At 36.4% G+C, this 12430-nt stretch overlaps 1 protein-coding gene across 3 annotated transcripts in view; it reads left to right on the top strand.

Moving 5' to 3' along the window:
• NEK11 (NIMA related kinase 11) overlaps positions 1-12430 on the top strand; it is a 267788-nt gene that overhangs the window by 103062 nt on the left and 152296 nt on the right. For all 3 annotated transcript variants that reach the window (XM_074270948.1, XM_074270949.1, XM_074270950.1), the window contains 3 exons: positions 9105-9254; positions 9353-9431; positions 10699-10784. In XM_074270948.1, the coding sequence (XP_074127049.1) occupies positions 9105-9254; positions 9353-9431; positions 10699-10784 (315 nt within the window). The remainder of the gene's footprint in view (positions 1-9104; positions 9255-9352; positions 9432-10698; positions 10785-12430) is intronic.

Genomic DNA, 12430 nt, shown 5'->3' on the forward strand with positions numbered 1-12430 from the left:
TTCACCTTAACTGTTTTCTCCACTGTCCTTTCCTCCTGCTTGGAATGTATCCAGCAAAATGACTAAAAGAACAAAGCACATTCAAACAGGGTGGCAGGAATCTTATGCTATCAGATGCTTGAGACCAGATGTGAGATGGGCGCTCACTCATATTCATAGAGTACTTATTGACCCAAAAGGTCTTGTAACACACACATAGAGCTTTTTTTATATAACATTTTGTGGCTAATTTGAATATTTTATATTTTTGTAGGTTCTTTGCATATGTTAACTCATCCGAGCCTCTGACAATGCTACAGATAAGCAGGGCAAACAGGGTCATCCTTAGAGATGGAAGCTGAGTTCAAATTCACACAAGTCAGTGGAGAGGAACCCCAGACTCTGCCTTTTGACTTCAAGTCCAATATAACCATGCTGCTGCAAGAGAACAGTACTTTAAGTCCCATCCTTGTCCTTTATCTCACTTCCCACAGCTGCCCTGCTCTAGTTGACATGTGCTCATGGTTTTTGTGGGAAGTCTAGAATTAATTAATGCAAACTCTATCTACACAGAAACAAGCATATGCATGTGTGTATATATACATAGACACATTTGAGGGAAGGATAGGATTTTAGAAAGATGATTGATTCACTTTTAGACATGTTGAATTTAAGGTGCCATCAAGACAAGTCTATCCAGGAAGCAATTAGAAATAGAAGATTGAGCTCTGGGGAGAATCAGGGGATGGAGTCATAGATCTTGGTGTCATGTGCAAAACTGTAATGCTTGAAGCTGTGGGAGTAGATGTGATGGCCAAGAGAAACTGAGGAGAGAGAGACAAAGAGACAGAGACAGAGAGAGAGAGATAGGAGAGAAAGTGAGAGAAACAGAGAGAAAGAGAAAAAGAGAGACAGAGAGAGATAGGAGAGAGACTGAGAGAAATAGAGAGAGAGAGAGAGAGAGAGAGAGAGAGAGAGAGAGAGAGAGAGAGAGAGAGAGAGACAAAGACACAGAGAGATAGAGATAGAGAGATAGAGACAGAGAAGCAGAGACAGAGAGAAGAGAGCAAAGGATACCACCTTGGAAGACAAACACATCAAAGGGGCAGAAGGAGGATGAAGAATCAGTAAATGAGTTTGTGTGCCTGGAGAACATTTGCCCAGTTTAAGTAAATATTCTAACCTTGTGGGACCCAAAGAAAACAAAGCAATAAACTTCCTATTTTTAAGAAAATATGAAATGTTCTAAAATTTGGGGAGCTTCATTCTAATATCTATTGAGTAAATAATTCTGTGATTGTATCATTCAAAAACAGCCACTCAAATGAAAATTTCTAAAAGCATATTAAAAAACCAAACATTCCCCTGTTAGGATGTATGGCATGTATTTTAAAGAGTTAGTTTCTCTAACAGAAACATACAGAACATGTATTTGAGGTTGGAGTTTGTTTTTAACTAAAAACCAGTTTCAATTTCCATTCATTAATAGTTACGAGAAGAACCAAAAGCTACAGAATATGATAAAGAATGCCATATGGATTTGCCCCCTTTAGGGCACAAAAACACATATAATTCCTGTTACATCAATTAAAGACAATTGTACATAACTAAAAATAGTTTAAACTTCTCATTAAATTTAAAATCTATTCCAATAAATTTTGTCCCTTAAGGCTAAAAACACAGTCATTGGCAACATCTGCTCATTTGAGGAGTCGGAGGGGAAAAAAAGCCAAAAACATAAATAGGAGATTTGTGTGTTTGGGGGAGACGGGTTAAGAGGGGAGTTTAACCTAGATCTTGTCCCACGTGCCAGTAGATCTGTTCTTTCATCCCTAAAGGCCTGTCTCCAACAGTGAAGGCGCCTGCCTCCTTAGGAGTCCATCCTTGCCTGGCATCCAGTCTCCTCGCGGAGCCTCTGTAGGGATTGACGCATGGAGCTAGGGGACTTCCTCTCCTTCCTTGTACATCACATAAAAGCGAGGCACAGGGACTGCCTATCAGTTATTCTTGGAAGTTGCTGTGTCACTGAGCCCTCTGTTTCTCTGATGAGGTCCTTTATTCTGCTTCTTTGCAATTTTTCATTTGTAACATGTTACACCCTTTGTGTACATGGCCTTTTGGATGATCCTCAGTTTCACTTCTCAAGGCTGTAAAATCCCATGAAAATCTAGAACTTAGTTATTTTCCCTCAAGAAATTTAGTCATCACTGTTGCCCATTTCATCCTGCTTGGAAAGACCAGGTTAGGAAACCTTGGTGTGAATACAGTGGCCCATTATAAGTCCTGTCTAAATTGAATTCAGTATATTCTTTTACATAATTTGAATGGAATGAGCTTCAAACTCTGACTTCCCATCCTATATTGTGGGAACACATGGTAGCCTGTCCCCAACATCATGATCTCATTGATCCTCTTTGAAAATGAAGGATGAAGAACAAAATTTCCCCATCCTTCCTCCAGCTGAGTCTTAATTCAGTAATTTGCTACTGGGATGTCATTTCCTGATAAACCACTTGTTTAACTCTGAATTCAGGGGAAAAAAGTACAGATGTTAGCTGGGATGAATTGTTGCCTCTTAGAAGCAATTAAGCATACACATACCATGTGAAAATATGGTGAGGAAGTAAGAGGAAGGAGATAACTGTGTTTTTGTTTTTGTTTTTAACAATGGCTCAATTTAAATCATTTTAAATCACTAAATGAGCAGCAGCTTGGGGTCAAACTCAAATAAAAGCAAGATATATATATATATATATATATATATATATATATATATATATATATATATATATATATATATATGTTAACATTGCCTTTAGTTCTATTGCATTTTTCTTGATTTTGTTAAATATTTCCCAATGACACTTTGTTCGGGTTCAGGCCCCCTGTTTGACCTCTGGGGTTATGGAAAGAGAGCTGGCCTTTACAGTCCTCAAGACCCTCGAAATCCTGACTTTGACACTTGAATATTAGCTGCTTCATGCTGGACCAGTCACTTCTTCAGCACCTCAAGCAGCTCTTCCAGACAGAGGAATTGCAGCTCTCCATCAATAAAGGGAATTTCCATTTCAAGAGTTCCCCATATTGATGAAATCCTAGGTCTGAATAGAAAAAATTCATAAAGCATATATTTGTCAAAATTATTCACGATCTGGGCTTTTCTAATGAATGATAAGAATATTCTGGTTTCTTACTTTGCTACTCCACCATTAACAGTAGGTTGTGTACTTGGATTTGTTCTTCCAGTCAGGATAATGTGTTTGCATGGGTCATATTTGTGAAACATTGTAAGGGTACAGTATGGACCCAAGGAATGGGATCCATGTTAGATCTATTTGGAAGTCACATTAGGTTGATCCTATACCAGAGGTCTGGAGGTCATCCAGTCTAATATCCTCATTTTACAGAGAAGTAAACTGAGGCCCAGAGAGCTGAAGTCACTTGCCCAGGATTTAAATTTAGGTCCTTTCAGCCCAAATTCATTGCTCTCTCCATTGTACCACAGTGTTCATGTAACTAGAATAACAATTATGGCATTACTGCATCCTTGGATTGAATTGTGCCTCTGGGAGCTGTGATGGTTGAATGTAAATTATGTGAGTGCTTGACTTTATTTTAGAGAATAGTTTATACTGGAAGGTCCTAAATATTTTAGTATTTCATAAAATAGCAGAAGGATCTGAATATGGAGGACACTTTCCCCAAACACCTAGGTAAAACGATCATTTTGTTCTTGACAAGATATGAATGAATTGGGGCAAAGAATCAGGAAACATTTGAAAGAAATGCAAAATAAAAAAAAAACTAAAAAACTCTCAAATACCTTTCATAATAAATTTTATGTGATAATTTTTTGTGTAATTTTCAGCTTAGATTTTTTTTTCTTTTAAAGTAGTTCTCATTATAAGGTTGGGGCTTAAAGGAATAGTCTCTACTTGAACCAATGCTATATATTTGTTCATTGTGGATAAAAGTTTTTTCCCCTCCAATGTTAATAACACTTTATAGTGACATTTAATCATTGCATTTAAAAAATCATAGCAAGCAAAACACATTTCTGTCCTTGGCCATTTTCTTTATAAATCATATTTTTGGTATATGCTAGAATTTCTTTAATATCGACTGTTTAAAATCAATTCAATAGCATTTCATATAAAGTGCTCTCTCTTGCCTGCTTTTCATAACTCTGACAATCTGTACCATGAAGATGGTTTATCTTTACCATCTACTTCTAGATTTCTATACTTCCCATCCCCATGATAATGCTGTACTGTTTATACAAAATTTCAGTCATTTATGTAATGGTGTTTTTAAATATAAGAGCCAACATTCTTTCTTATTACTTTCCAACATAAACTCGTTGCCTTTATCTTTATAAAAATCAATCTTGTCTAGGACATTTCCACGTAAAAGTCCCGAATTTAGACTTTGTGGAGCTAGGGATAAACACATATTGACTTTCTCATTGTAATTTGGATTCTCTGTCACCAGGATGCTGCTGCAACCTATACCGTGTCCTTGAGGTCTGAACAGATAGGCTTCCCATAGGTGTTACCTAAATATATACTGTACTTTTCCACCCAATTATGCTTTTTTCTGTAAAGATTGAAAATGTATTTTGTCACCTTAGCAAAGGAGTCTGCCCTTCATGACCAGATCCTAAATGCTGCTACTTTCTTCTAGCAAATCCCAAGTTTATTTGCTATTATCTCATATTGTTTCTACCTGCTACCATATTTCCTTCTGGGATTGGGCATCCTAACTTCTGCTTCAACTTATAGAAGGAAACATGACATTTCCCCCCTATCTTGCAGAAAACAACACATTCTCCTGCTTTCTTATACGAATATTAAAACATTTTTATTACAAAGCATGACAGAATCAATCAATTGCTCAAAAAAGGTGGGTAAGTTCTATCAGTCAATCCCAGTATTCTGTATATTCACTTTTCAATCATTCAGTTTCAGTATTTACCCCCTGAAAACTGGGTTAGAGAACCAGCTCTTCTTCCACCTTCCTTCTTTTGGGCTAATCTCTTATTTTTTGATCTAAAGTTCAGAGTCAGACCACTAGATGAGTTTCAATTTCAAGGCAGTCTATTTTGTATTTTCTCTTGTATGTAAACTCATATATTATTATATCTAATATAGTAATTGGTGATTATAATGAGAATGCATATTAGCCTTTATGAATTTCTTTACATTTAACTCTGATCCTTAGGGCAAAATCATGAGTTAGGTAGTAGGAGTATTAAAATGTCCTGGTCTAATCTTGAGATGGGAGTTCTTGCAGAGCACTAGTGTATGCTGTTGGTGCTCTCTGGGAGCTCCAAGTAATCAGGCAGGAGTAGAGACCAAACCCATCAAGAAGTAAAGTTTATTATTTTTTTCCCTTAAAGATAGACTAAGTTTTGGAAGAACAAGGAGGGAAAAAACAACATATTAGAAATATGGGAAGTGCCATTAACAATGGAGTTAATCTGTCTCACGATGGTCAGTGGTCTGTTTGCATGGGGAACTGATGAAGTTCTAGAATACTTGTTCCCATCCCCATCTTTAAAAAAGACAACTCTTGAAATTGGAATTAGGCAGGATTTGAGTAAAATAAACAATATCTGTCGTTCTCTTTATGCTTGTCCAAGACTCCTCTGATATCTAAAATTTTAGTTTATTTTGGATACTTTGTTTTATTTTAAAGATAGCACAATACTCCCTTTAAGCACATTTCTTTTTTCAATTTTAAAGATATCTTTAAAATTTTCAATTTTAAAGATAGCACAATATTCCCTTTAAGCACATTTTTCTTTTTTCAATGAACAAAAACTTAATTTCTTCTCCTCTTACCTCCTCTCCTCATTCGAAAAAGAAAGGAAAAAAGAAGCCCTCATAATAATATGCATAGTCAAGAAAACATTCCTGTATTGGCCACATCTGAAAAATACATGTCTCATTCTGTATCCTGAGTACATGGATACTTCTCTAGATGAGGAACATATGTTATTTTGAATTTTTTGGATCATTGTCAATCAATTAAAAATTGTCAATTCAAAAAAATATATACAACAGACCCTATGAGCAATTACTGATGTCATAAACTAAATTTTTCACAATTGCATTTTCTTTATTCTTTTTTTTCCTGTGTCTTCCTTATTACTTTGTGCTGTTTTTATTTTTCATTTTTGTGCAAGTGACAAATACAGTGTCTTAAACATGGTAAATACTTTATAAATGTCAATGTAATAGGCTTTGAGATAAAAGGAGTCTGCAGGCAGGAGGAAAGGTTCATAGCCTGGTTTCATGGGTTTCTAGGAGATATACAATCAAGGAGATAGTGTTATTTTCTTTCTATCTTGGAAATGACTTGGAGATTTTTTTTTATAATTTTTTTATTTCCTCCCAAATTACAGGTAAAATAATTTTCAATTTTTGTTGTGCTTTTTTAAGTTTTGAATTCCAAATTCTATGCCTTTCTCCCTCTCCTCCTCTCTCCCTGAGATAGTAACCAGTCTGGTAGAGGTTGTATATATATATATATATGTAATCATGTAAAATATTTCTATATTGGTCATTTTGTAGAAGAAAACAAAAAAAGAAAGAAAAAAGGAAATGAGAGAGAAGGAGGGAAAATAGTTTGTTTCAGTCTGTATTCAAATACCATTAGTTCTTTCTCTCAAAGCAGATAGCATTTTTCATCATGAATTCTTTGGGATTATCTTGGATCATTGTTCATTGTACAATGTTGCTGTGACTATGTACAGTGTCCTCCTGGTTCTGCTTACTTTACTCAATATCAGTTCATTTAAGACTTTTCAGTTTTTTTTTGAAATCATCCTACAATGTCATTTCTAATAGCACAATAATATTACATTATAGTCATATGCCACACTTTGTTCAATCATTCCCAAGTTGGTGGATATCCTCTCAATTTCTAATTTTTTTGCCAACAGAAAAAGAGTAGCTATAAATATTTTTTGTGCAAATGAATCATTTTGGAGACTTTAAAAAATAATAGCTTTTATTTTTTTTTCAAAATACACACATAGATAATTTTCAACATTCATCCTTGCAAGACCTTGTGTTCCATACTTTTCTTCCTCACTTCCCCCTTAAGCAGCAAGCAATCCAATATAGTTTAAATATGTTCAATTCTTCTAAATATATTTCTACATTTATTATACTGCCCAAGAAAAATCAGATCAAATGGATCAAATCCTATCAAAAGATCAAAAGATGAGAAAAAAATCAAGCAAACAAAAATAACAAGAAAAGTGAAAATATTATGCTTTGATCCATATTCTGTCCCCATAATCCTCTCTCTAGATACAGATGGCTCTCTTCATCACATGTCTATTGGATTTGGTCTGAATCATCTCATTATTGAAAAGAGTCAAGTTTTGGAGAGTCTTTTGTGAGAAATGTTTGGAGTCAAATTATTGAAAAGAGTCAAGTTTTGGAGAGTCTTTCAGGAGAAGTATTTGGAGTCAAAGTAGGAATTTTGGAAGTGATACATGGTGGTAGAAGGAATTTAGGTCTAGAGGAGAGGATCATTGATTGAATCCAGGTTCCATGGAGATAGCTGGGGACTTCATCCCCTGTGCTAGAGGAACAGCAGTGTTTGATGCATCTGATTTTTCACCAGCAGAGAATTTGGGTTAGTAAACTGCCACTTAAGCCCTCCTTTTCCAGTTCCCACTGTGGATTATCAAGTGAGATGTTTGTAAAACACTTCTGGGCACAATGCTTTCTCTTTCCCTTCTAAGAAGATATTTTATTTTTCCTTTGGTGAAGGATAAAATGAGTAGGATTTGCTTTCTAGGCTAGGATTTGGAGATTGGATCAAACATTCTCATTCACCACTTTTCCCTTGCCCTTACAAAGAAAGATCTCTGCAAGTGTGGAGTCAGAGAGGGTGACTAGTAAGTAGGAGTGTCTTGTGGGAGAAAAAAGGCATGGCTGGACTTACCTAATAACACTGAAGGTGTCCAGAGGGAGGAATTCTTCATTTTCTACCTTAAGATTTCTATCTGGAGTCATATCAGAGGGAGATCAAATTGGATTGTGTTGAATCTTACAAAAACAAATTTCTATGCAAATCTACTGAAAAATTACAATATTATAGTAGCAATATTGACCAGATCTCTTTAAGAAGATTTTCTTATGGCTCAGACATGCTCTCTTTCAGAGTTACTTCAAAATTATATTCTGGACTTTCATACTCAAAAGAGATTCTTTTTTTTTAATAGGATTATTTCATCACTGCCAGGAAATCTAAATGAGAAAATTCCCTTAAACAATACAGATGAACACTTCTATAACTTACAATCTTAGCAAACTGCCTGAGAGCACCAACAAGTTAATTCACTGTCCACAACCACTTAGGCACCTTAATTTTCTTGACTCCAAGGCCAGTTCTTTACCCATTATCCCCAGCTGCAGCTCAGAGGAGCATTCAGACATCTAGTTGCCCATACAGGTGGCTATCTGCTGGTGAGAAGGATGGAGGATGTCATAATGTTATTATGATGTTATTAATGTTATTAATAGCTAGCATATGTGTGTGTATATATGTATATATGTTCTCTCATTTGATTTTCCTAACAGCCCCGTGAGGTAGGTACTATTATTGTTATTCCTTATTCTACAGCCAGAGAAGTAAGGGCTGAAAGGTAAGTGATTTGCCAACAGTCTCACGCCTCATGAGTGTTTGGGGCAAGATTTGGACTCCGGCCTTTCTGAGTCCAAGTCCTGCTTCTCCATGCAACAAGGCACCCCAGTGTCTTAGTAAAGAATGCTGCTTTCTCTCCAGTGAAAAAGCAAAGTTGAAGGTTCTAAGTGTTTAGAACTTTCTGCCCTGTCAGAACTGCCTCAGCCTGACAAGATGCTCGTGCATATTTTTTCTCTAGTTCCATCTTTGTCCAAGATTAGCTTCCCTTGCCCACTCCACTTCTGTCTCTGCAACCAGAGAAGGGACCAGTGTGGAGTTAGGGTTTCTCATTAGGCAGGGAAAGTACAGGGAACTGCTTCTCTGCCATGCTCTATTGGGCTTGTGACTGTGGGTGATAAATGCATGTGGAGTCACACCTTTCCCCATGCCTCCATTTAAAATCTGTGCCTTTGTTCTTCTAGGTCACTGGCATGCATTCTGTATGAGCTGTGCTGCATGAATCATGCATTCACTGGTCACAATTTCTTATCCATTGTTTTAAAAATCGTTGAAGGTGACACACCTTCTCTTCCTGCTAGATACCCAGCAGAGCTGAATTCCATCATGCAAAGGTAGATGAAATACAGGTTTTCTTCACCCGTATGATTTTGGCTTTGCATTCCTATTTCAGCCTTTTGAAAAAAAATGTTTTTCTTTTAAAATATTACAGCATGTTGAACAAGAGTCCTTCATTGAGACCGTCAGCGTTAGAAATTTTAAAAATCCCTTACATCGATGAGCAACTGCAGGTATTTATGTGAAAAAGATTCAGAGGAGCTCTCATTAGCATTTAAATAAGAATCATATGCCTTGAAGAGATGCTTTTGGGAACAAGATACATTAGGATTCATTGGGAATAAAAGAAATGAGATTAAAAAGTAGGGAAAGACTTCTCAGATGCTACCTCAAATCTTCACTGGGGCATTTGGGTCTGAGCTGTGGCAGAGCGTTGCGAGCTTGTATGGAAGTGATCGGCCACAGTCGGACACTCTGCAGCTGGACTCTAACACAGTGGTTGGATCCTCTTCGAGAGGGAAGGATAGTTTGAGAGTTGAACAACCAGTCCCCAACCAGGAGAGATCCAGGTGTAACCCTTGTTGTAGAGTCAAGGTTTAAGTTTTGCACACAAGCCAAATGGTCATCCTGGATATCATGGATTTTAGTGTTTTTACCAAAATGCTCAGTGAATATAGGTCTAGAAAGACAAGAGAATACTGATGATAATGCTGGTGGGGACTACTTTTTTTTTGGTCTTCCATTCCCCAGCTTCTAGCATAGTGCCTTCATAGAGTTCACTCAAGGTGCCAAGTAAATGTTTATTGATCTGAATGTAATCTTGCCTTTTTTATTAAAGATCTTCTAATAAACCAGGTGAATTTATTTGAGAATGTAAGAAGCTTCTTGAGGACAGGAACTATTTTTGTCTTTTTTTTTTGTATCCCAGATATATTTAGCACAATGTCTGATATATGATAAGTACTTAGTAAGTATTTATTGGTTGGCTTATGCTATTTCTGTATAGATGGCACACTAGATGGTAAGCTGCCTTTATTAAGATGGTGAGAAGGAAGCTAATTATTTGCTCTTTTAGGAGTATTTTGGTCCTTACTCTTTGAGGTTAAAGTATGTCTCTTTTATTTGATCTAAGTGGGTCTCAGAGAGATCATTTATATTCCAAAAACTTTCATTACATTCTGTCTCTTCAACAAAATGATGCCCATGGACTTTGATGGATGAAATGCAGTTTTTAAGGGGTGGAGGGAAGGGCAGTGAAATTATCAGCTGATGTCTTATTAGACCATCTTGTCTAAAATACACCCCTTCATTAAAAAAGGAGAAAAAAGTGAATAGTCATCTCATTCCCAGGCTTTACACTAGTTAATGATGCATTATTAGGCTATGGATAGTTTGAGGGTTGGAGGTGAAGTAGATGAAAATGTCATGTGACAATTTTGTGCTTTTTTTGTCCTTCAAGAAAGGATCATTAACTTTGTCAGGACCATGGTTCTTTTACAGTGCATGATGTATAAATATTCCAGCATGACCGTGGAAGATAAGAATTTGAACTGTCAGACAAAATCAGATCATCTCATTGATGTCATGTGAGTAAATTGTTTTTTTTGTTTAAAAAAAGCTGCATTTCAGGCTGGAAGATCATTGAAAGCATTGATCTTTATAGGAATATTAATATTGAGTTTGGTATTGGGAGGGATCCTAGAGTCCATGGAGGCCATGAGGAGAAGCAGGGGTGGCTTGGTCATGTTATATTCCAAAGCCCTTTTCCCTGGTGGAAGCAAGTGGAAATCATATAAGCTTATAAATCAAAACACAGACCAGCCATCTGCTGTTATTCTCTTGCAAAAATATTGAGAAATTGATACCCAAAGCATCTAGTGATATTTATACTCATGTGCCTTCCATATGGGAAATACAAATGACTTTCATTTATTGTTTGCTTAATTTAAAACTGACAAAGTATTATTCATACATCTCCTTTGGAAAAAAATCCCTGTGGGAATCACTGGAAAATTTAAAAAATATTGCCCTAAGATACAAATAACCACTAGAGAATGAGTGGTTTTCAAAGTCTTTAGTTATGACTCATCTTAGATTTCCACCTTATGTCATCCCAGCTTCCTTCTTTATTGTGAGAAGAGCTGGTCCTATGATTTCACAAATCTAGTCTTTTTTCCATGTGGTATCCTTTTCAAGCTTAAAGACTTTTAAAGAAGGCTCTCCCCTCCTCAGCCTCTCTACCCAAGTCCCCTCTTGCATTGCTATTACTTCAGCCTCTCTTTATATGCCATGATCTCGAGACCCATTACCATCCCTCTTCCTCCTCCGAACCAAAGAATCCTAGAATTTCAGAAGCAAAAGAGTTCCATCTCTAATACAACTGACAGTCACTCTCGTTGCCTAGCTTCTCAGTGCCCTTCCTAATACATGGCTCTGAGAACCTATAACCATACTCTCCATTTATTCTGACCAGTCTATTATTCTGCCTATAACATCCTTCTAAATGTGTTTATTTTCTCTGCCACATAATAATAATTTTGCCCAATTTGGGGCATGCAGTCCACTAAAACCTGCAAATCTTTTTTCATATCCACTGTTCTTTATGGCTTCTCCATCTTAGACTTATAATGCTATTTTAAATACAAATGTAAGACTTTAAATTTATCCTAATTAGATTTTTGCCTCATTAGATCTGGTCCCAAACTGTAGCCTGCCAAGATCTTTTTGGCTCTGGACTCTTGATTTCCAACATGGTAGCTGTCCTTGGTGGCTTTGGGCCAGTTTCAGATCTGATGAGCATGTTATCTGTGGCTTTATCCAAGCTCTATTCTGTTTTATTAACATTCTTGAGTGATCATCAGGATTTTATATTGATAAAGCACTTTGTGTTGTGCTTGGTACCCAGTAAGTACTTAATAAATCTTCCCTTCCCCTTCCCTATTGATATTGATGTTCTAGCCTATGTGAGTGAAAACAGACGAGGAGCCCAGAGAGAATCCATCTCTTCATATTATGGATGAGGAAACTGAAGTCATTCTCAGTCTTCTTCATTCCCTGATTCCCTTTTTTATTGTGAGAAAATTAAAAATCTCTCTCCCCAACATTAATATTTGTTTTTATGTAGTATTTTACTTTGCAAACACAGAATATTAGAATTTTAGTGACCATTAGTTAAACTTTTCTATGTATGAGAACATCAAGGGCCAGGAAGGTTGAGTGGTTTGCTTGTGAT

This window comes from Sminthopsis crassicaudata, chromosome 5 (genome assembly GCF_048593235.1).
Source record: "Sminthopsis crassicaudata isolate SCR6 chromosome 5, ASM4859323v1, whole genome shotgun sequence".
In the NCBI taxonomy this organism is placed as follows: domain Eukaryota; kingdom Metazoa; phylum Chordata; class Mammalia; order Dasyuromorphia; family Dasyuridae; genus Sminthopsis; species Sminthopsis crassicaudata.